Here is a 26,156-nt window from a genome sequence, read left to right on the forward strand (position 1 = left end):
ACAAAGATTGTGACTATCCTTACGTGCAATTTGCCTTCCACACCTAAACTTATCCTTCCTGGATGACATGAACTAAACAAAAAAGGCAGTAGCAGTAAAAAAAATTAAAACCCCAATGGGGCATTTATCTGAAAGCTGGAAGCAGCAAACAGAAACAGGCAGCAGACCAGCTTACGAGTCAAGTGTTCTGAATGGCAGCAGAGAAGTTCTGAGGATTGTTAAGTGCGGACGTTCTTTTTATGGCTGACGTTCAACAAGCCAGACATGCGATGTTTCTTGTACTTGCAGCAGCTAAAATCTGCTGTATGCTGGCCGGACGTCGGGTCACTTGGGGCAGAGGATCTCCCACATGTTAAGAATACTGCAACATTAGAATAGAAGGACATCAGGAGCTGCTGTTAAAAAGGGATAATTAGTAGGATATATATAACATTACATGCTAACTTTAAGAATCAATCATAGGAGGTTAGAAAAGCTTGGGAAGAGAGACTAGAAAGGCAGTTTACAAAGGAACAATGAGAGGACATTTGTATGGCATTCAAGTATGCAATAAATTCCATAGGGTTTAGGATTTTTGCTCAGAAGTGTTTGTATAAGTATTTCTATGCACAAAGCAGATAATTTTTCCTCATTGAGATAGCAAATGTTGGAGGTGTTATGGAAAGGAGAGAGGTCACTGGGAACACTTTTTTTTTGGGGGGGGTCCCGGTTAACAAATGTAAAATAAATAAAATAAACCAACATAAATAAAGAACTGAATAGTGAAAGGGAGATAAATGAACTGGAGCTGGCATTTTTAGAAAAGGGAATGAGTAAATTATATAGAAGTGAATGGAATCTGTGGGAACAATACATGCAGAATAATGTTCAGGAGTTGGTGAGGTTTAAGGGAAGAAGAAAATTAAGCAATTTACTCCAGTTTGGATTGGATGATAATTGTTAATAGGAAAACATACATGTATACTGCATAAATATAATCAAGAAAAATGTTACTATGGTTTGCGCTTTGCTTTCTTTCCCATTTTATAAAAATGTTTAAAAAATATCCCTGAAAGCACTTACCAGGGTATTCTGACTGTTCTCAGCATTCAATATTGTGGTGAAGGGGCACAGTTCTGAATGACAGTAATGAAGGGTGTGATTAGCCAGATAGTAGTGGGGATACCACAGCACACATACATCAGAACAGTTGTTTACATTGTAAATACATTGACAAAAAGAGAAATGTCAATGAACGCTGTCTTTTTATAACAATACTGACTACATTTAGTCATGAAGATGCAAAACTGTAACATCTTGTAGGTAATATGTGCTATAATGTACAAACACATGACAAAAGAAATAAAATAATTAAGGTAAAAGAAGGCGGATGCTGAAGTGAAACCGCAATGACAGCAAGCCATTTGGTACAATGCGCCAGATATCATGAGAGATTATGCTTTCCACTGGAATCTAAAGATCCTACTTATAATTTGCTAACATAAAGCAACATTAAAGACTGACTGATGCTTTCTTTAAGAAGTCATGGTCTATACTCTGCCAAAGCTCACTATGACAACCCAACCAAGTTCCTAGACATCCCTGTATTTTGACACTACAAGCTGCACAGTAAGTGAAGTTCCTCAGAGAATGAAGTATGTAAAATTGAAGCTATGCCAACAAATAACAACAGGAAGGCTACTAAAGAAAAAATGGAGAGATAATATACTACTGCCTTCGAGTGCTTTGTCCTCCAATTTGATTCTCAACTGGGTACTTATTCTGTACAGTCTACATGTTCTCTCCATATGTCTGCATGGGGTTTCACTGGATGATCTGACCCCCCCCCACACACACACACACACACACACACACACACACACACACACACACAAACACTACCCCCGCCACCCACACCAAAATACATAACATAACTGAACTGGTGCTTCTCCAACATGCACAGGTAGGTGTGTGTGTATGTATACATGAGCAATCTGCAACAATTAAAGAATTATGGCTGTCACTAGACAGATCCAGAGATTAAACAAACATGACCTGACATTATAAGTTTATAAATGCAATTACCTTATGCCCATCAGCAAAGATAGCATAACCAGTGACTCTCACTCCATTTGAAGTTCCAGCAGCATCAATGGTCACTGGTAACCAGCTAATCAGTACAATTCCTGGTGAAGGGCCCATCTCTAGCTGCAAATCAAGAGGTGCATCAGGTGGACCTACAATGAAAAACATACATGTGCATATATCTGTTTTATAATACTCCACCTGAGGTACTTCCTGTTAAGTAAGAAAATACAAACAAAAGCTTCCTTTTCAATTTATGCAATTTGTGTCCAGCACCCAGTAAAGCATGCTTTGCAAATGCAGTACAAGTAAACAATACATGTGATTTATTAATATAAACAATTCATATGCTTTTGATTACTCTAGGGGTATTTTGTCCAGCTTTTCTTACATAAACCAAACACATAACTTGTGGACCAGATGTGCTGACATAAAACAATAAAGCCCTGACTTATGGCCCAGATGCCCTTGTAGCACAGTGTCTGCTGGAGCTGGTGTGTGAAGGATGGGCATGCCTATCTAGGGAGAAAGGTGAGGTAGACTGGAACTGACTACTGTCACAATTTTTTGCAGGAGGACAAGCCACTTAACTTGCAGCCCTCATTGTTGGTGCATGATAGCATGCACTTGTAGGTGGAGAAACTGGTGGCTTCCAAGTGAAGTAGGTCTCTCCATCCCAGAAAAGAGGAGAGGGTTAAGGGCCTACATCATACGCCCTCATTAACAGGATGCCGACAAGGGTACACCCCACACTTATGGCTGCTTGAATGAAACCCTCTGTGAAAAGCTCCTCCATGTTGGAGGCATTCATTATGGAAAAACAAACAGGCTAATGACTGGTTGGGGTAGGCATGATGGTTAACAGGCATGAGGCAAACAGGAAACAGAAAAAAGAAAAAGGATACTTTGCTAGTCTGCATATCTTATAGTTCATGCTATATTTCCATTCATGATTCATCCTTATTACACGTCTAGAAACCACCGATATACTGCTTGGTGTAGTCTTCCTCCACGTAACACATGGAAATTGACAGCAAAGCACTACTGCTCATAAAGAAGGTATAGAAATAGCATGTACATACTTAATATCAGTTGATCTAAGAAAATGCCCACTGCAGTGCATCACTTATTTTATCTCTGAAAGAATGATCTGAGCAAAGTTCTTCTAATCTCATATTTCTCATTCTCATAAGAGTGCAAAGCAAGCTGTAGGTACTGGTTATCACATAACAGGAGGATGGACATAATTTCTCGTCTCCAATTTGCTTTCCACACACTTCAGGAACACACGTGGAAAAAAAAAACTGAACAATATCAACCTTTCTACTTAGCACTACATACATCCACAACAGCAGGTGGCGGGACTTTGTAATGCAAAGGGATTCTGGAAGTACATCTCTATCCATTCTAGAGGAAGGAACAGGTAACAGAGCTGGATCAGGCCAAAGCAAAAGTTTGGACTGCAAGTTAGACTAATAACAGAGTATATGCAAACAGAGGTCAGACATTACTGTAAAGGTTTTAGTCACCATTCACACATCTCGCACACTGCTCTGTTTTCATGAAATTAGAACATCTTCCTAGTAAAAGAATACACAATGCTCTTCTGGTGGCTAAATATGGGCCTAATAGGCAGAGCTGGATCCAGCAGTAGGCGACATAGGCAATCACCTAGGGCCACATGGCTGGGGAGGGGCCCACTATGGTCAGAAGGCTTAAACATTTATTTTAATTCATCCATCCATAACCCCTTTTCCCATTTTGCATATGTGGTCAGGGTGTCACTTCAAAAAACTTCACACCGCAGTGGTGGTGTCTTCTCCTTTTAGAAGAACCATGAGTGTGATGCACGCCACCACGGAAGTACACACATTCCACACTTGCACGCTGAATTTAAACTAGCTGTTCCATTAAGAGAAAAGGTAAGAGTGTGTGTGTGTGTGTGTGTGTGTGTGTGTGTGTGTGTGTGTGTGTGTGTGTGTGTGTGTGTGTGTGTGTGTGTGTTTTAACAGGGGATACTGGCTTTTCAGATAAGCAGCGATGCATTTCTGGTTGAACTTGATTTGACAGTCTGATACTGTCCCTTTACGACACACATATAAAACAGATAGGCACTTTAGCCTTGTTTTTTTTAACAGGATGTAGACATAGATGTACGGTAAAGCCTGCTTTCTATTAAATCACACACTTTACTAATATACTCACAATGTCACCATGATGAAGGCGACAACAGAGGGACAGCAAAATAAATAAAACACTTTCCTCAAAGTCACAAACTCGGTTATATGCTAAGCTGGAATAAGGGTAATGGATTCTTTACTAGCCAAAACATTCTGTTACCAGAATAAAGATGACCCATAACAATTGCCCCAGAATTTCTTTACTTTGAGGGGGATTTCTACAAGTGATCTGGTCTGTGCAGGACACATTTCTCAGTGTTCTGTAAGCTGTGCAGAATTTACTAGCTATTGAATCACGAATGATACGCAAACTGTCATTTTCAACCTTAAATAAGCTAGATACTCTAAGGGCAAAGCAAATACTGAACACATGTAATCGAAGGGCTATAATAATAATATATTGTAGGGCCTTGCTTTGTCCCGAACTCACCCCCGCAACCTCAATATAAGCCGAATAAGCCCCTCTTCCACACACACACACACACACACACACACACACACACACACACACACACACACACTGTCTCTATATCACACTAAGTGATTACTAATGTTTTCTAATGTCCTGGTGGGCTATGATTTTGTTTTACAAAACTTTCATCTTCCTGGTGTAATTTTATGGCTACATAGTGTGCAGTGTGATGGGAAGTACTTTGATTTCCTACTTTTTTGACTGCATCTGGAAAGCATGTCATATAGTCTTGCACGCACTTTGATTTCACTTTCCACTCTTAAAATATTTAAAGTTCCATTTGAATGTTAGGCTGATAAAGGCTTTTGCTCAGGCTCAGAACTGTACTTCCAACAAGCAGATTTTCTAGTTGAGGAATGATGGTTGTGATCTGTAACTACTAAAGGAATAAAGACACACACACACACACACACACACACACACACACACACACACACACACACACACACACACACACACACACAAAATGACTTGTTATTGCCTTATTAGGAAAATCTGGGGTCTACCTACATTTTTCTTCACTTAGGGCCCTACAAGTCTGAGATGCCTTTCACAGCCATACCTCTCAACTGTCCCTGAGTTTGCAGAACGTCCCCGATTTTGTCTAATTTGTCCCTGTCACTCTTAAAATTTGTGATTTTCTCTTAAATCAAGGGGGACTGCAGCCCATCAATGTTTGTTTGTGTCTTTCGGCTTTTCCCGGTTAGGGGTCGCCACAGCAGAACTCCGGTCCGCTAATGATTGGCAGTAGATTTTTACGTACCGAGTTGCCAGCTCTGAAGCACAACCTTCAACGAAGGTACACCCATTCACGCATGTCTCCACACAGAAGATGCTCTAGCTGAGAATCGAACCGAACAGCGTCTTACTGTGTGGCGACAACTCTACCGCAGCACCACCACCGCAGTACTGCAGCCCATCGATAATGCTACAAATTAGAGTTCCATACTTATTATTGTTCTAAAAAATATATATTGATGTAAAACCTGCTGCGCTGTTAATTTTTTTTAAGTGAGCTAGAGCAGTGTTTTAAAATTTCTCTGATTTTGAGTATTTGTCACCCATTTTTTTCTGGCCTTGTCCAGATTTCTTGAACAAAGTAGTTGAGACATATGGTCACAACTACACTATTTACCAACATCTCTCTCCGTCTCTCACATACATACATACATACACACACACACACACACACACACACACACACACACACACCATACATCTTAACTGTCCAGATTTTTGTGTCATATTTTTGAGTCTGTTCCTGGCAAGTCATTGAGGACTGAAATCTAAAGATGTTTTGCTTTTCAGACTTCATATCCATTATACAATGCATGGTAATACAAATCATTTTATTCTAGCAACTTTCTAATTCTATAACAGCAAGATTTTAAATTTGTACCTATATTTGTACCTCTCCTTTCCCCATTATTGTTTACTTTGTCCAGATTTCTTGTGCCAAGAGGTTGAGAGGTATCACAGACACCCCGCCCACCCTGCACGCACACACACACACACACACACATTCCTGTTGTGTAGACAAACTGCAAAAAAAGCTCTAGAAAGAAATGTTTGCAGAAAACTTGGGATGGGTAAGTAAGTCTAATTTAAACTAGAGAAAAAATGTGTACATGTACCTATGTATGTGTATGTAAGTGTATGTAATTTAAGCTAGCCATTTTGTTTCTGTATGAGAGAGTGTGTGTGTGTGTGTGTGTGTGTGTGTGTGTGTGTGTGTGTGTGTGTGTGTGTGTGTGTGTGTCTCTAAGTACTTTAAACTAGTGTGTGTGTGTGTGTGTGTGTGTGTGTGTGTACATGTGTATATGTGTATGTAATTCAAACTAGCAGTTCTGTTCGTATGAGAGATTTTGTGTGTGTGTGTGTGTGTGTGTGTGTGTGTGTGTGTGTGTGTGTGTGTGTGCTGCTCTGCGAAAGAATAGGTGTGTATCTGTGTGCTGCTGTGTGAGAGTAGAGAGAAGGTATGTATGTGTGCGTGTGTTTAACATACCTCTCAACTGTCCAGATTTAGCCTCATAGTTCTGTCTCATAAAATTTGTGGCAATTCACAGAGGACTGAAGTTACTAAATAATGACAAGTTTCAGACTTCATATTCTTCACAAAATGCATGCGAACACAAATCCTGTTATTCTAGCAACTTTATAAGTTAAAAAGAGCAATATTTAAAAATCTATCCCTATTTTTTGGGCAATTGCATCTCCATTATTTTAGGCTTTGTCCAGATTTCTTGCACTATGAGGTTGAGAGGTATGCATATGTCTCAACTGTTCAGATTATTGCCTCATATTTTTGGCCTATTCCTTATAAAAAAAGAAGTTGTGTCTTACCATAAAGTTCCATCTGTGTTGTTGATCTTTGTTCATTCATTACTGATGGGTTATCGGTTCCGTCCTTGGAACCGAGCTGGCCAAATATCAAGGTCACGTCATGCAAAAACTCGCGAGCCAAGGTCCTACCCAGAATGCTCTGCTCCCTGTTACCTCAGATCGAGTTTGCAAGTTGATGGACAAAAGTAGAGGCTACTTCTTGTCATAGCAGACCTACAATAAAGGAGTATATGAGATCAACCAGGAACCTCCGGAGGGGGACGGAGGGTGGGAAGTAATGAATGAACAAAGATCAACAACACAGATGAAACATTATGGTAAGACGTAACTTCCTTATCTGATGTTGTTAATCTTTGTTCATTCCTTACTGATGGGTCAGAGTCCCCAGCTACCTGTATCCCAGGCTGGTCATCATGAAAGGACATTTCTGAGCACCATAGAGCCAAAAGAAGCTCTACCTCTGAAGGCCAAGTCCAATTTGTAATGAAGAATAAAGGTATGAGGTTTGGCCCAAGTCACAGCTGAGCAAATAGCATTGAGGGAAGCCTTAGCATGGAAAGCTGCTGAAGTTGCCATAGACCTTGTAGAATGTGCTTTCACTCTATGAGGCAAGGTGACAGTGTTTTTGTTGTAGATAAAGGTGATACAATTTCTCAACCATGAAGCCAATGTAACTTTTGAGACAGGATGACATTGTCTAGGTCCAGAAAAAGCCAGAAACTGTTGGTCTGATTTATGGGTAGATTTTATTCTGTCCAGATAAAATCGTATTTGCCTATGAACATCCAAGGAGTGCAGGCAATACTCTCCTTTGTTATAGTGAACACTGGAAGGTCAATAGATTGGTTGATAGACCGCTTTGACACCACATTTGATAGAAAGGAAGAATTAGTTCTCAGTGATACCCTATCCTTATGGAAGATAAGATAGGGGGGGGTTTGATGTATAAGGCTTGAAGTTCTGACAAGCACCTGGCCGATGTGACTGCAATCAGAAACAAAGTTTTCCAAGGGAGATATTTTACATCACATGAAGACGCAGGTTCAAAGGGGGGAGCTGTTAGAGCTTGCAGGACCAATGACAAATCCCAGGGTTGTACCGGTACTCTAAAGGGAGGTTTTAAGTGGATAACCCCCTTCAAGAAAGTTTTACAAAGTCTATGTGACATAAGCGAAGAATCCTGAAAACTAATGTGGAAATTTGAAATGGCAGCTAAATGCACATGAACAGTAGAGGCAGACACCCCAGAGTGGAAAAGATGTGATAAGTAATCCAAAACCACTGAAACTGGGGCTGACAAGGGGTCTAATTGTTTATTTGCTGCCCATAGAGAAAACCTTTTCCATTTATTGAGATAGATTAGTCTGGTGGACGATTTATGAGATACAATAAGAATATTGCGCACAGGGGACAAGAGGTTTTCCTGCCTGGCAATCATTGGAAGTGGAGAAACCAAGATGCTAGTTTCAGGGTTGTTAGATTGGGGTGAGTCAGACCCTGCGAATGGGAAATCAACGTTGGGGATGGATTGAGGATCCACGGTTGATCTAGCAGGTGAGGCCAGAGGAAGGGGAACCAGACTTGTCGAGGCCAATATGGAGCAATGAGGATCACTTTGCTTTTCAACTGCCAAGCTTTAGGGCCAAGCATGGACTAGAGTGTCTCTCTGTCACTGTCCCCGAGGGGGAATTAGGGCAAAATAGCTGCTGCACTTGAAGTTAGTTGGGGAGGTGAATAGATCACAGCAAGGCTGGCCCCAGTGATTGAAGATTTTTGCCGCTATCACAGGATTGAGGGACCACTCGTGAGGTTGTAGAATGCACCTGCTCAATTTGTCTGCTATCAAGTTGGAGCTCCCGGGAATGTGCATTGCAGTTAGAAAGTGGATGGAACCTATCGCCCACTGCCATATTCTCAAGGCCTCTCAGCATAACAGATAAGATCTGGTGCCTTCTTGTTTGCTGATGTACCAGACCACTGACATGTTGTCTGACTGGATCACGATAGTCCCTGATGGAAGGATGGAATGAAATGCTTGCAATGTTAGTAGCACCGCCCTCAGTTCCAGGACACTAATATGCAAAAGGGCCTCTGTCTCTGGCCAGGTGCCTTTGACTGAGTGTCCCTGACATATCCCCCACCCCATCACGTGGTCACCGTGACTTTTGGCTGATGGTGGCTGAAGGGGCAAGACCATTGTTGGGGATTTTGAGATGTCCACCAGAGTAAATCTTGCATGCATCTCTGAGTTACACTTATCTGAAAAGACAAAGGATATTGTAGAGGGTACCACTGAGTGAGAAGTAACCAATGAAGGAGCCTCAAGTGGAATCTGGACTAGAGGAACAATGGTGATCGAGGCTGCCATTGACCCCAAGAGTTGAAGTATAGATCGAGCGGGAGATTTGTGGTGACAGAGCAGCGGTTGAACCAGTAGTAATATTCTTTGAAGCCTGTGGTCATGAAGAGATGCTGTGCAATTTCTCATGTCCAACAGTACCCCTATGAATTCCAAAGACTGAGCTGGGTTCGTATTGGACTTCTCCCAGTTTATAGTGATTCCCAGACGTTGTGCTGTGAGGAGAGTATAGTCAGGGCTTCTTCCAGTAGACACTTGGTGGGGGTAATGAGAAGCCAGTCATTTAGATATGGAAATGCCTGGAATCCTTGAAGTCGCAAGTGAGCGATAACCACTGCCATGCATTTGGTGATCACTCTGGGGGCTGTAAAGAGACCAAAGGGCAGAGCTCGAAATTGGTAGTGACTGACTCCTATGCAGAAGCGGCAGTATCTTCTTGAGCATTTGCCTATTTATGTGGTAATATGCCTCTTGAAGATCTACAGAGCACATCCAATCGTCTTCGTCCAGGAGAGGAAGGATAGACTGAACCGTGACCATCCGGAATTTCTCTGTTTTTACAAATTTGTTCAGTGTGCTGAGATCCAGAATTGGTCTCCAGTCCCCTGTCTTTTTTGGCACTAAAAGGAACCTTTAGTAAAAACCGGATCCTGTCTGGTCTGGGGGACCATATGGATAACTATTTTTTGTATCAGCTTTTGGATTTCATGTGCTGCTGCTTCCCTTTAACTGGGTGGAACATCGGGTAATACTCTGGATGAGACTGGACAAAGATGGAAGGGGATGCGATAGCCTCTGGATATTATCCATTGTACCCATGAGTCAGTGGTTATATTTCGCCAGGCAGCAGGGTACAAGGAAAAATGACCCCCAGCTGCTTCCAGAGGTGAGCAGTCGGGCAACGCTTCAGGAGTGCTGATAGGGTTGGCCAGAGAAAGAATCTCTGGAACCCTGGTTTTGCGGACCTCCTCTGCCCCGAAAGGGGCATCTTCCATTGGAGTCTCCCCCTCTGCCTCTACGGGAGAACTCGGACCGTGCTTCACGGGAAGAGCCCTGTAATTTCCTGTGCCACATCTTCCCGCTCCTCTGATTTCTGGAGTAGAATCATTGAGGAGTGGAGTCTCTGACATCAATGGCAGATAGGTTCTTGCCTCTTGTTCACACCTTGCCAGTGTATCTTTCATTTTAGGGTCACACAAAGAAGCGGCCTTGATGGAGGCATTCATGAATTAAGCCTTAAAGGAGTCTGCAAAGTCACAAAGGCACATCCAGGCATGTCGTCTGGTGACTATACTCACGCCTGGCACTCTAGCCGCTCCTTCCGTTACGTGAGAAATAAGATGCATGGAAGAATTCAAAATGGACTCTAGGGTGGCTATCTGAGAAGCCACATTGTTCATGGACCTTGTCAGAAACAGCTCCTGCCCTCTGAAACCTGGTAAAGTGTGCCAAACAGTTCAAAGACCTTATGGCGAAGGTCGATGAAGCAAACGCATGCTTTCCTAGTCTGTCTATCACCCGGGACTCCTTGTTGGGTGAATAGACAGTTTGGCTCTCTTCTGCCAAATCCTTCTTTGTTGCAGCCACCACCATGGCATCTACTGGAAAGACCTCATGACCAATGGGGATGCTCAGCTGGGGCCGATAAGAGTTTATTAGGCCTCCGTAGTACAGCTTCCAGGGTGTCAAGAGCCTGCCCACCCAAGGAAGGATGGGAGCCCGGAACTGAGCACAACCTTGGAACTGGGGTCACACCTCACCCAGACAAGCCGACCCCCAGACCAGGAGTCTCAAGAGGACTGTGAAGCATGAAAGAGGGAGAATTCCTGGAGGGTGCCATAGAAAAAAATCGGCATAGAATCAAGAATCCCCCCCCCACGGCACAGCCACTGGCCTAAGAAGAGCCCGATGCCCAGTGCACCAAGGGCCACAAGGACGATTCCTGTTCCAAAGTGAGATCCACTATTGGAGTCAGAGGAAGGGAAAATTGCTGTCGGAGTAATGGGCTTCGATACTTGGGTGGAAGTTGAAGGAGGAGTGTACATTGGAGTTTGAGGAGATATACGTTCACCTGAAGGAGGGAATGTGGACTTCGACGGGTGAGAGAGACCTCTGGCCACAAGCAGCTCAACAAGCTGTAACACAACACATCTTGCTCAGAGAGTCTCCTGGTCGACCTCATAGAGAAATCTGAGGGTGATTCTGGCCTTTCTAGAAAAGGACTATATTGGCTACCAACGAATGGATCCAAGGAAGGAGAGTACTTGGTCCTTGCTAATTCGAGAGGTGCAAAGCCCAGAACCGAGGACATTTGCACTGAAGAAAAAGGTGTGGAAGTAGTCTGCGCCGACGATAGCAGCACCATAGAAGTTGAAGTTGTCTGCACCGATGGGTACGGTGCTGTCAAGGAAAGTGTCTGCACTGGTAACAATGACGGTGCCGAAAAGGACTGCACCGAAGAATATGTTGGTGCCAAAAGTATATGCACCATGAAGGACAGTAACGTTATACTCGGAGCGGAAGGGGATTGTGCCAATGGTGCCAAAGGGGGCTGTACCTGCATTTGTGGTGCCGGTAAGGGCTGCGACGGAACTGTCGGAGCAGAAATTTTGTACTGAGAACTCTGGTGCCAGTGTTGATAAGGAGGACATGGCTGGAGCAAGAATCAACTGGGGCAGTGCCGAGCCTAGAGCCGACAGGGTCACAGGTGGCAGCACCGAAGCAGCAGTCAATTTCACCTTCTTCTAAGCTGACTCCCTACAATCACCTGAGGGAGATGAAGGGAGCGACCTCGATGAGGAAGAGGAAGAATGCCTCTTATGGTGTTTAGCAGGAGGGGGTGAGCCCTCCGACCCAGAAATAGCCTCACAGAAAGGAGATTTGAGAAGACCTTTCAAGATTAATTTGTTCTTTCGCTTGTTAAGAGTCCTGGCCGAACAATTTCTACAAATCCCACACGGGGGATCCACAGTAAGGCGGGAGATATTCAAACAATAGACACATAAATCATGGCCATTGGAAAGCAGTAACTTATGGCCGCAATCCTTATATTGTTTAAAACCAACAATACTTTTCTTATCTGACATAATGATATGGAGAAGAAGAACACAGTACCATAAAGAAGAGGAAAGGCTACCCAAAAGGATAAGAAGAGAGAAAGGAAAAAGGATTACCAATGATAGTACTGAAGAATTACCTCAAAGGTAAGAAACGAGTAATAAAGAGAAGAAGACTAAAGGGAGAGAGTCTTAAAGATACGATAGGCTAGCATAGGATAATAATACTAGAAACTGTCTGAAAAACTGTACAGTAGAAACGATATATAAAGTTTCAAAAAATTAGACACTTAGCTGAAAAGCATGGCTTGACACATCTATACAGCAACGCGGCAAACAAGATCTGAGGTAACAGGGAGCAGAGCATTCTGCGTAGGACCTTGGCTCGAGAATTTTTGGCTGACGCAAGCTGGATATTTGGCTGGCTATGTTCTGAGGATGGAACCGATAACCCCATCAGTAAGGAATGAACAAATATTAACATCAGATTTTGTGGTTTTCTGGAAAATCACTGAAGATTGAAATAACTAAATAATGTCATACATTTGAGTTTCGGACTTAATTTCCTTCCAGAAAATGCACACTAGGAGAAATCTAGTTATGCTAGGAACTTTCTAAGCCTATAAGAGCAATATTTAAAAATCTATCCCTATTTTTGGGCTTTTGTCTCCCCATTATTTTAGGCTTTGTCCAGATTTCTTGTGCTCTGAGGTTGTGAGGTATGGAGATATGTAATGCCCTAGATGGGAGGAGGGGGAAGGGCAGGGTAGTCAATTAACTTGATCAGGCTTGACTCTGTAGCTTGGGTACAGGAGGCAAGAGCCTTCATCCTCTACACCAAACTACCAGACTGCTGAAGGAACTGTGAGTTTCATAGGAGACAACTGCCTGAATCCTCTATAGCAACTACCAGACTGCTGACGGAACTGTGAGTTTGAGTTTCACAACATTTTTAGGGAATTATGTGTTTCAGTGCATTTTCATGGAACTGTGAGTTTCAAGGGAAGAGAAGTTTATGTCAAATCTGTTTTCAATGTGCAACTAACTTTTGTTTAGCAAATGGCAATCACTGTTTGTGCTATAGAATTTGAAAGCAGTGTTAGTAGTATAATTGCCTTTGGTGAAGAATGCTGTGGATTCTACTCCCTCACTATGTAGGAGGAGTGCTGGTATTGCAGTGCCCTTTCTTCTTCTTTCGGCTTTTCCCGGTTATTTAGAGTGTTCAATCCAGTTTGGGATGTGGGAGGATCAAACCAGAGAACCTCTTGCTGTGAGGGTGTGCCTTCCTTTGTATGAGATGCCTTGTAACTATGAACTTGTCGGTTTGTCCATAGGCAGTTAATTCTTCAAGGGCAGCAGGCACTGAATCTGTAGATGAAACACTGAAATGTAAAGTTGTTTGCCAGTAGCAACCTCTTCATTAGTTACAGATCTCATGGAATTACATTGACTGATATTGGTGGACTGTAATGACAGATGCCTGAGTGGCCTGTTTGGTAAGTTCTGGCTTACTGGAAGTTCAAAACTACAAATTTAAAACACATTCAAATAAGTGGTGCTGGGGTTTAATGTCATTTCAATGAAATTTCAATAAGTATGCACACTGACAGGTTTGAAAAGTGTCTATGGTAACAGAAGAGAAATAGCCAAGTAGTGGAACACTGGAATGGCTGGGGAGGGAGCTGCTGCCAGGAACTGCAGGACAGACTGCTCTTGGGGGGGGGGGGCTGATTTATTACCCTGCTTAGGGCTCCATTTGATCTTTATCTGGCTCTGATAACAGGGCTAAGTATTATCATACACCAGATTAGTTCTCACACTTAGCACCACACTGGCCACACAACACAAATACTTTTAAAACAGAAAACAATGGGATGGAGGGAGGGAATACACTAAGAAGAAAGGGTCATTTCACTCATCCACTGTTATGGTAAGTCACTCATACAGTTCTCCTATGGTAGTTTATTGTCCCTCACATCACAATGCTTGCTGAGTAAACTGTTAAGCTATTTTCCTAGAGGCTGGGTGGATGCTCAGGCATGCATCCCTTGGACACCTCTCGCAACAAAATTAACCTACCATTGGACAGCAAATCCAGCTTACAGTGTTGTATAATCATGTGGTCAATGAACCAGGCAGATGCATTGCAAATGGCTATGGTCAACAACCTTCTAAAACAAGCAGCTGTTACACAAGAAGAATGGACTCCAAAAGCTCACTGGAGAGTTATTCCTCTAGACATACAGCCAAACTCTATAAAAGAAGAAAATAGCAGCTAATCCAATTTGGATATCCTCTGGGGTACCCAGCTTGCTAACAGCAGATAAAACAGACAGTTGACTGGATTTTCTCACCTTCTGTTCTGGAAGTAGACATAAACAATTCCACACAAGGGTCCATGCTATAAAGAATCTACTCTTCTATGATCTTTGAATGAGGATGACAAAGTGGAGCTGCATCTTTTTTTATTTAAATCAATATATGACTTGACTTTTTGAAGATCTTTTCTGTCTACCAATTTATTTGACTACCACCTACCAGATGCATTTCAGGGATGTCATCTAGGTAATCACATAGGTCTTCTGCATGGACCTATCTCTTGTTGCCACATGGCTGCCTGCCACATTCTCTTCCAAACTGAGAAATACAATCCAAGGTTTACCAGGCAGACAGCTGCTTCCAAACACATCATCCTGTCCACTTCACAAGATAGCTTGGCAGTCCTTTTGTGCACCTCATAAAGTACCTCCTGGTGAACTCTCTTAGCCTCTAGCAGGATATTTAAACCAGTGTCAACTGATCACTCCCATCCTCAACTGCCAGCTCCTCCACAGCCAGAATTACAAGATGATCTCAGGTAATCTCTGCTGCAGTTAGACCTTTACCTCTCTGTGCCATGGTGGTGGCCAGTGTCTGACAAATAGAGCAGTGTCAGTGGTGCAACAGCACACTTGCCTTTGGCGCAAAAGGTTGTGGATTCTATTCTCACAACAGGTAGCAGGATTGCTGGCACTGCAGTGCAGCAGGGAAGGGGGGTAGTGCCGCACTCTTGAGTGTGTTGTCTTTCAGATGAGACATTAAACTGAGATCCCATCTGCTTGAGTGGATGGTAGCTTGGGTGGATGTAAAATATCCCTATCTCATGCCACCTACTGAAAACAGCAGAGAAAGTTCCCCAGTACCTTAGCCAAATTTCCCCTAGTAATATAAATACCACAATGGGTTTCCCCTGAAGAGAGTTCACTATCCTAGTGGGACTAATCTGGTCAATAAAGGAAAAATAAATAGATAACAGAAGGATGGGTAGTCACAACTATATTGTCCTTATGGAAGACAGCATCAGACTCACAGCAAATAACGGCTTGTCTGAAGTTCTAGCCAATGTGATTGGAGAATTGTCTTCCAAGAAATGGATTTCAACAAAGTCAAATAAACAAAGCTGAAAAGGAGTTCTAGTCAGTGTTTGAGAAGCAAAGTTCAAATTCCTGAGAAGAATCCGATTTCTTTTTGAAGGCTTCAAATGCAACGGTAACTTGAGAAACATGTTGAAACTCAGGCTGGATGCCAGTTGAGGTGCCTATTAAGGGCATACAGAAAACAGAGCAGTATTTCTCAATACACAAATAAAACAGACACTTTCAAAGCAAGAATGAAGATAAATTAAGATCTGGAGAATTAGCAAATGGAATAGTGCCATATCACACTCTTTACATCTATCTATATATATATATCTATATTTACACGCACACACACACATATATATATATATATATATATATATATATATATATATATATTTATATTTTTATTATTCCAAATGTTTTCTTTTCAGCACTAATTCCTTGTGGTATAACATACAAACTCACTGTACTGTAGGGCTGTCATTGAGGTGATTCATACATATTTAATTTTCTCCTTAAAAGTAATTAATCAATCCATTGGTAGACAATGGTTTAATTAGTTTTACATCTGTTTTACTGCACTGTACACCTAAGAATATTATCCATTTTCATCTTTTGTTACTTTTCATTTGAATATAGCTGCATTTATTTTTGGATTCGTTATGAGAAACTGGTTCTGCTGCATTCTCATCAATCTGTAATAAAATCTGCTGTAGTCTAAAGACAACATGCCTGCCCACTACAGACTGCTTCTCTCCTCTACTGCATTATCGGAAGGCAGGGCTAGACGACATGGAATTAGGAAGAAATGGAACAGTTGCCCATACAGTAAACAGAAACCCCAGTTAATTAAACTTTATAAATATAGTTCCTCTAAAGTAACTAAAGTAAAAACTACGCATTTTAGAATACGAAAGTCCACTTTTCAAGACAATGGCATAATTATAACAAAAAGAAATAGTAAGTACTTGATCATTAAGACCCAAGAATTAAATTACCACAGTTTTTTGAACGCTATACTTGTACTGTATGTAACTACTAGATACCAGTACAGAAGATTTTTTTTCAGATCAATCCGATAATGTATTTATAACAATAACAACTCATCATACATAGAGTGCACGCTATAAATATGTAGTAATTATTAGGTGAATAATGAATTATTCACAAAAACTTAACTTCCCTTCTAAAATTTATATCACCTCACGCATTCAATAAAAATTTTAACTGCTGAAGGCAGGTGCTGCCAAAACCAAACTGCTTGTTGATCTAAAGCTTGAATAAAGATGCAAATATAGCTGAGTTTTGTGTTTACTATGTCTTCAGACATGATGACAACAGTGGTAATGGTGTCTCCATATTTGTTATGGTTCATTTCACCGCTAGACAGATTCAATGAGACCCATAAACAGAACTTATTAAGCTCCAAGTCACACTAAATAGGACCAACTACTAGTTTATTGTCTGTTTCCCCTGAAAATCATGAAAGGTTCCTAAATATACTTGAGGAACTCTATATAACAAAGACTCCATTAGTCTGGGAGATTTTAACAACTCCACAATAAAATGGAGTACCCAAACACACAAAGGTTTTTAGATTTAATAAACAAAAACTTCCTCAACCAAACAGTTAACACACCAACTAGAGGACATTATATTCTTGACCTGGTCCTTGTGAGTATAGCTCAGTGGTGGTGAACCTAAGACACACATGTCAAATGTGACACGGCACAATGTTTTGGGTGACATGGCACAACATTTTGGGTGACACACCAATGTTCACCACAGTGGTATAGCTAGCGGGGATTAAAGGGCTGGGCAGCACTTGAAAAACTTTTTTTTTCTTCTGAGAAGCTGTTGTGTTTTTTTTTTTTTTTTGGGGGGGCCTGGCAGTTAGTCAGTTGGTGCCATGGTGGCTTTCCGATTGGCTAAGTTGCACACCATGATGCACACAACCACACAGCAGCAGCAGGAAGCCTTTTAACAGTTGCGCAATTGCACACCTAGATGCAGAACAGCGTGGGAAAATAGCAGTGGGAACCTCAGGCTGAGAAGACAAATATAAAGGAGAGGTACTTAAGTAATTGATTTATTTTTATTAAACATAAAAGTGCATAGAAAGATGCACATTTTACTGAAGGGGTCACTTGGGTGAATGTTTCATATTTGTACTTGTACACATACTAGGAATGTTAATGAAGGGGTTGCTTGGGCAAATGATTCATTTTGGTGCTTGTGCATACCTCAACATTTTACTGAAAGGGTCGCTTGGGTCAATGTTTCATTTTGGTACTTGAACACATATGAGGAATGTTACTGAAGGGGTCGCTTGGGCAGGTGTTTAATTTTGGTGCTTGTGCTTACTGTACCTGGACATTTTACTGAAGGGGTCTCTTTGGGAAATGCTTCATTTTGGTGCTTGTGTGTACCTCAACATACTAATGAAGATGCTGCTTGGGGAAATAATTTTTATATCAGAGAAGTGGTTGCACATACATGGTCAGACTGCTGAACTGACAACTGGGCAAAATAATTTATTATCTCGTTTTAGTGCATGTGCATCCAGAATTGAAACAAATGAAGGGGTTACTAGGGAAAATAATTCATTAGTGTGTCAGGGAAATACTTTTGCATACTTGGAAAACATGTTTGTGGGGGAGGGGGTGACAGCAGCAGAGTCAAGGTAGGCATTTTCCAAATTTTTGACACGCCGACCCCAAAAGCTTTGCCATCACTGGTATAGCTTCTTCATGTATTATTCTCTAGTATCTCTTTCCCTGGTTGAAAAAAAAAACATAAACTACTTAATTTCATCAAATTCTATGTTGAAATTTCAAAATTCACTTACAGCACCATCAGTTCAGTTGTTACCATGGCAAGTAGGTATACAGCAGAACTGCCCACTTAAGAGATATGGGTAGAACTGGTAAGTCCCAGACTGAAATATATGGGAAACTTAAAAACAAACCACCATGGTTGCCCACTAACATAAATAAACTCTACAATAAAAAAAATTCTTACAGTATACAGTAGGTCAAAAGACCCTCGTATAAAGGATAACGTCAGGACACTGACAAAAAAACCTTGAAAAATATGGGTCTATATTATTTCACCAAAATCACATTGTAGCGAACACCTAATCATCAACCCTCATACAGTGAAATTTGTTTCAGCGATTTCCTGAACTTACCGAGGGTAAGGAAATACTTGCCCTACAGCACAACTTTGCCCTTTTCTCCACTGTAGTGCGATCTCGTAGTTGGTATATATAGTTGGGGGGGGGTGGATGCGCAGCCCCCCCACTTGGGTGGGTTTGATTTGCTTAGCTGTCAGTCCGTTGTGTTGTAGGGCAAGTATTTCCTTGCCCTTGGTAAATTCAGCGAATCGCTGAAATGATTTTCACTGAATTAGGATCAATGATTAGGTGTTAGCTACAATGCGATTTCGGCAAACTAATATAAACCCAAAAATACTACTAATACTATTAAAGAAGCCCATCTGAAGCTAAGGACCATTAAAAATACTTCTTCAGGTATGGTAAGAAACTAAAAAATACCACTCAGCAGTGCTCTGGACTTATTCATAATGGCACCACCCTACTCTGATCCAGAAGACATTGACAATATACTGGCAAACAAGTTTAGTGTGGATTTTACTCCAGAAACAATTATTTAAAACCCACATATCACTGAATCTCTCAGACCCCCATCGTCACTAAAGAACATGTACTGAAGGCACTTTCCAAGACTAAAAATATTTCCCACGAGGAATCTGATTATATACCTTACTGTTTAATAAACAGTACTAAACAAACCCTGGCAGAGTGGCTCCTTAAATTATCTAAACTAGTTTAGCCGTGGGCTTTTTCCATGAGGTCTGATCTACAGCAGTAACAATGCCACTCCACACGAGTGGCCCCACTACTGACACCGGGAATTATAGGCCCATTAGCCTGACGAGTCTTACTTGCAAAGACATGGAACATATTACAACTGACCTGATAAACTATGATATTAAAAATATTTCATCAGGCTAGACCCACAGCAGTTTGGCTTTGTCAACAATAGATCCAATCCAGTAAATCTCTTTGAAAGGGTAACACTGGCTGTTAACAGCTGTCATGCTATCTGATGAGCATACCTTGACCTGGTCGAGGCATTTAACACCATTCTCCATGCTAGCACGGTTAATAAGGTTAATGCATTACATACATCTTTATGTAGCAAAATGGATAACATGCAGCACATATACAGTGAAGGTAGCAGGCACCTCTTTAGAGACAGTATGAATGTGACCGATGAGACCTCTCTTGTTTGGCATTTACTTTTCTGATATCCAGGCCATGAACCAAGACCTCTAGCTAACCAGGCTTGCAGGCTGTAGACTGCAAGTTGCTGTGAAGTCCTCCTCTGATGCTAAAGCTCTTCAGCAAGAACTTCCACTCATAAATATCTAGTGTACTAAAATGGGCTCAAATTAAATGGTGAAAATTGCAATATTATCACATTTGGTAAACAACCCCTTCCTCGGCATGCAAAATAGACAATCAACTCAAAAATGAGAATTTTAAAGACCTTGGATCTTAAATTGACAATTCCTTTTCCTCTGATCTCATGTAACGGCAGCAGTCACAAAGTCCTTCTATTTAGCACAGCTAATTGCCAAAGGAATATCACTCAGATATAACAAGGCCATTGACCCCTTATACTGAACACTGATCATGCCAGTTACTGAATGCAATACCTCACTAGACATATCAAATACCTAGAAATAACCCTTAGGTTCCTAATGAAGACCATCACTGGGTTAAAAATCCTAAACTACCAGAAGAGCTAATTCAAAGTGGACAGGGATGATGATGAAACAGGGGGAAGCTCAAAAAACAAGGAGAAACTGGGATTTTGGATGCAGACCTTTAAGGAGAATAACAATAATCATACAGAATACTATATTCATAAAGTAGCACAAAGTATTCTAAGATAATAAGAACAAAAATGAAAAACTGGCAGGCAAAAGTGGTGTAAAACGTTTAATTCAAAACTTGACTTAAAATACAAAAAAAATAAAAGATGAGCGCTTTCATACCAACTAAGTACTTCATCAGATCTAACTCAAACCACTCTAACCATCATTAAATATGTTAATGTTTAAGACCGCGTGACCTTAATAATGGCTTAATTGGAATATGATCATTAAGCCCTTTCCATTAGTTGCTTGTAGAATGGTAATCCATTTTATCTCAAGGTACTCAGTGTAGATTCTAACATGGGTTATCGAAAGCCGATAACGTCGAATACCACAATGTCGAACCCTATGCATTGAACGCTAAAAATAGTGAAGCTGCAGAACATCGAATTCTTTCCTAGGGAAAGAATTTGGTTGTCCGTTTCTGTGGCTTCACTATTTTTAGCACTGTGGTGGAAAGTTACGGGGGTTCAGGTAAGTGTGTGATTGTGTGGACGTTAGGTTTAGGGCATGGTTACGTGAGTTAGGGTTAGGGCGCTGGTGAGGTGAGTGTGCGATAGTGACAGAGTTTAGGGTTAGGGGTGGGTTAAGTGAGTTAGGGTACGGGTAAGGCGAGTGTGCGATAGTGACAGACCTTAGGGTTAGGGTTGGGTTAAGGTAAGTGGATAGATAGTAATGTTTGTATAGTTTAGTGTAGGGTTAGATGTATGATTTTAAGTGTAAGTGTGTGGATTGCTGTTTTTTTGGTGTGCCTGTGTTGTGTGAATGATTTTCGGAATAGCGAATTTTTTCCCTGGGAAAAAATTTGCTGTTCTGAATGTTTGATATTTTGTGCTTTAGATTATTTAGGTTCGATTAAATGGTGTTCGGTGTTTTCGGCTTTCAATGACGTGATAGAAACGCTCTAACATCTCCCCTCTCAACCCAGGCTTAAATATTTCTAACACCATAAATTTAAACCAATGATTAGTGCCTGCACATTTCACATGTTTAGAGAGGGCATTTCTCTCATAACATCTGCTGATAGCATATAAATGCTCTCTAATTCTGTCTCTAAGACACTGGTTTGTTTTTCTAATGTAAAAGGCTTTACAGATTTCACAGCTTGCACAATATACTAAATTGCAACTGCTACAGTTAGCATATTGGATTATAAGTGATGTATAATGTCTCTAGCTGCGATTGTGTCAATATGTTGATTTCTGAGGGGAACTCTAAGTTTTGTTTTCAGTGCCATGGATTGCTTCTCCATACATCAACCAGCCCCACAAATAGCAGAGCCATATATCTAAATATTCAGCAGCAAAGCCCCTTCCCAACCTCTGGGATTGATTCACACCCAAATTAGCCGTCTGATACATTGTCTTCATTCAAATGAGAACTGCATGTTTGGATGGTTATTCACAGTCACCCCTGGTATGACTGTCCTATCACTCCCTGAAAAAGGAGGTAGAGTCTATGGTGGAGTAATGACAAGGTGAAAATGGTGACAGCACTCAGTTGCCTTGTTTTTCCTATCATTCCTGTGTGTGTGTATGTGGGGGGGGGGGGGGGTACTTGTATACATGTATGTGTGTGTATATGTGTATATATGTATATTTATGATACATTCGGGAAGTAAAATCAATCCATAACCAGCACTTTAAGTAAACTGCAACTAAAATGTGCAGTTCTTCTAAAATAATGAATGCAACACTGCAGACAACAACAAACAGCTTCCTTGTCTGTCTGAGATTTTCTTCTCTGCAGCAGCACAATCAACAAATTTGGCATTACTATGCAAAACAAGGAAGCACTATAGCTTGCAAGTCTCCAGCAAATGAAAATGGATGTTTTCTTTTTACTTTATAATAGAAACTGTTGGGCATTTTTTACTTAATTTAGCTCTTTTGACTATCAGTATGTGATTTTACCTGACAACAAAAATTCTCCACACAATTAAAAGCTAAACAGAAGAGAAAAATAAACTCTCCTTTTTTTATTTACATATGAATAATAAATTGCACGATTTGGCACATGCCTACAAACGATTTCTTCGGGTGGCTGCACCTTTCACTTCACCCTTCCTATGGCTCTGGCTGGGACCATGCTGTCCAAGGACTGAAATTTTCAGTAGGGGCTTGAGACAAAGATGAGTACTGATAGACTTCAAAAGACCTGGAAATAAGGAAGGGATGATCAGGCAAGACCTGTGGAGTCAACAAGGAAATATAAAGAAAAAGCAGGCATGACATTTGAGAAAGGTAAGTGAAGATCATTTCAAAGTTTTAAGTTTGTTGCTATATTGTCTTAATGTTCCACTGACACTGTTCTCTAGCCACTGAACCTGTAATGCTGGCTTTTCACTTTCACTTATACTAACATGTTTGATTTACACAAGGGCATGTTATTAATCATTAAAATACACACTGGTACAACTTAAGCTATCATCAGGAGTTGGTCCCATCTTTGTACTGTCCCCACTTCCCCCATTTAGAATTCTAATTTTTAATATGGAACTCAAACTTAGAATTGCAACACAAACACAAAATTATCTCCACTGGAATATAATGTGCCCATCTTTATGTTTTTTCAATAGTAAGCACCCTTACACTCCTGCTTTTTACCTACCGAGAGGAGCAATGCATAAAGGGAAATAAAAATATTGCGTTAAATCAAAGTAATACACAAAATCATCCTACCTCTTATACATGAAATACAGATTGATGTTTAATGCCCCAACTTAAAAAACTCTCCCTTTTCTCAACTTATTGTCATAATGTAGACCTTTTGCAAACTGAATACAGAAGTTAAATGCAGAACAAACTTTTCAAACTCAGATGGCTGTTTTGTGCCCCTGAGAAACCTGCCATTCAAACCTTCATGCATCATGTTGTTAAAGTAATATTTTGAAATTTCTGTTACCTCAACTCTGCTTTTGCTCGCCTTTCAACAGCTATTCTGGTCTATCTGGTCACTACTCTCCCAGAATTAGTCTGAGAGAAATTATTAAAATGACATTCAGTAATTTAAAAAAAAAAAAAAAAAAAACTTGCTTAGTATGTTATATAGGCATTTGGGTAAAAACAACAACTTCACCAACACCGTATGTATTGCTTTTAAATTCACTGAGAAGTTCACTCTGTCTCTACCCTCTCCACAATGTTATTTTGTGTGTAGCATTCACTATAACATCCTTCTATTGTCTTACTACCTAATGTACAGCACAACTCCCATGGGAAATTAAACAGACTGCAATTTGGGCATTCACTTACAGTAACATGATTTAAACTTAGAATGCGTTATTAATCACATTAACTATATATATATATATATATATATATATATATATATATATATATATATATATATGGGTCTACTTCACTCACCCGAATGGCCACATCACTGACTTTCACTTGGCCGAGACGAAAGGACCGACAAACCAAAAGACCGACATCCAGAACACCGACATTCCACTCGAGGTAAATAACCACTTGGCCATCCTGTTGAACTTTGCCCCTTACCCCTACGATAGTGCGAGCTCAGAGTTGGTATTTTTAGTTAGGGGTGGGGGGCAAAGCCCCCCCATGGGTGAGTTTACTTTTGTTCATTTTTTTTTTCGGGATAACCAAGCAGTTACTTACCTCAAGTTGAAAGTCAGTGTGCCGGATTGTCAGTCTTCTGGTTTGTCGGTCCTTTTGTCTCGGCAAAGTGAAAGTCGATGATGTGGCCGTTTGGGTAAGTGAAGTGGATCCATATATATAGTAGATCCGACCCCCCCCACACACACACAGATATAGTTTTACAACCTACGGTTACAGAAACAGCAGTATTGTGATTTTTTTTTTTTATTTTGAACTTGGAATCTGGGACTTTCAATCTTACAACATGGAGCTTACAATCTGGAATTCTGGAACTCAGAATTTCAAACTATAGAAGACAGAATACAGAACTTAGAATTTCGAGCTCTGGAACTTAAAACTTTGAATGTACAGCTTACAATCTGGGTATTCAAATCTGGAACTTAGAATTTGGAACTTAATTTGGAGTTTTACATGTAGAACACAGGAATTTAGAATTCACAGCTTTGAAACTTAGAATATTAATAACCTATGTTGCAGAAACATATGAGAACAAGGGAGGATATGTATGCATTTTTAAGGCAACTATAATACTAATTTGGTTCTACATTAGAATCCTAAAAAGACCTGTGCAAGAGCTATACATTGATGGCTGCAATGAAAAGCATAATAATAGTAACTGTTCACTGGAGAAAAAAAAAACATGTGATCATAGGTAAATGGTAGAGAACAATGATTATGAAAAATCAAGCCCTCTACAGAACCAAGGCATTAAAGAAAACCAACACAGGACTTTTATGTGTAACTGGAATGTTGAAAAATATTAATTATACTACATGGAATGTAAACAACGGCATGACAGAGAAAAATATTTATAGTGTAAAAGATATATGTAGTAAGGGGATACAGACAACAGGAATATTTCTGTTAGTGCCTTACTACATATAAATGTATACATTTATGCAAAATATTCATGTCTGTTTCTTTTCTTTTTTTGTCTTTTTAAGGAGGCAATGTTTTAGTAGTCATTTGCCAACTAAATTAGAGAGTCTTCACATCATTCGTGCAGTCCGCATGCTTGGTGTGCTTCAAACTACACTGGCTACTGTCTGATCTACTTTTAAAAAACTTAAATGCATAATGTATCACTAGCTAATGTGTGACACAGCAGCTAGGAGTCTATCTTAATTTGCTGAAAGATCAAATTGTTTAAACCAATACGGTCGAAAATTTGGTTTGTCAACTGAGATTGTGGTACAGTAGGGATCAGGAAATTTGCCCTTTTCTCCACTGTAGTGTGCTCTCGGAGTTGGTAAAAATAATTAACAAGGGGTGTAGGAGGTGCAGGAGGGCATGCACCCTGTAAAAACACTGTGTTGTTGGCAGGTTTTGTGTGGCTTTACATTAGTTTTTCAATTAACTACATTGTTGACCATGTGGTTTCAAGATTATGGGTTTTGACAATGTGGTTTTCCGATAAACTGGCATAGATCCACAGCCTAGTTACCAGTATTTACAAATTTCCATCAGTATTCTATTTACATTCCTTTAAAACTTTAACATGTTGCTGTTGCATGACAATTAACTTCTGACACTAATAAATCTCAGAGTTCCACTTCTGCATAATGCTTTTACTAGATGATCCCAGAACATTTATCAGTTCATACTGTCAAGTCTCTAAATAATCCCAATAACTGAGCCATATTTGGTGGGTTGTGAAATTTTCACTTTCCAATAAAGTACTTCTTTGCCATAA

General features: G+C 40.5%; 1 protein-coding gene across 1 annotated transcript in view; it reads right to left on the reverse strand.

Annotated features, from left to right (window-relative positions):
* Positions 1-26,156, reverse strand: part of LOC122787927 (peripheral-type benzodiazepine receptor-associated protein 1-like) — a 1,795,954-nt gene that overhangs the window by 824,653 nt on the left and 945,145 nt on the right. Inside the window, exon 16 of the mRNA XM_044054852.1 lies at positions 2,065-2,216. Coding sequence (XP_043910787.1) covers positions 2,065-2,216 — 152 coding nt within the window. The remainder of the gene's footprint in view (positions 1-2,064; positions 2,217-26,156) is intronic.

The sequence above is a fragment of the Protopterus annectens genome, chromosome 13.part0, assembly GCF_019279795.1.
Source record: "Protopterus annectens isolate FY-2018-M chromosome 13.part0, PAN1.0, whole genome shotgun sequence".
In the NCBI taxonomy this organism is placed as follows: domain Eukaryota; kingdom Metazoa; phylum Chordata; order Ceratodontiformes; family Protopteridae; genus Protopterus; species Protopterus annectens.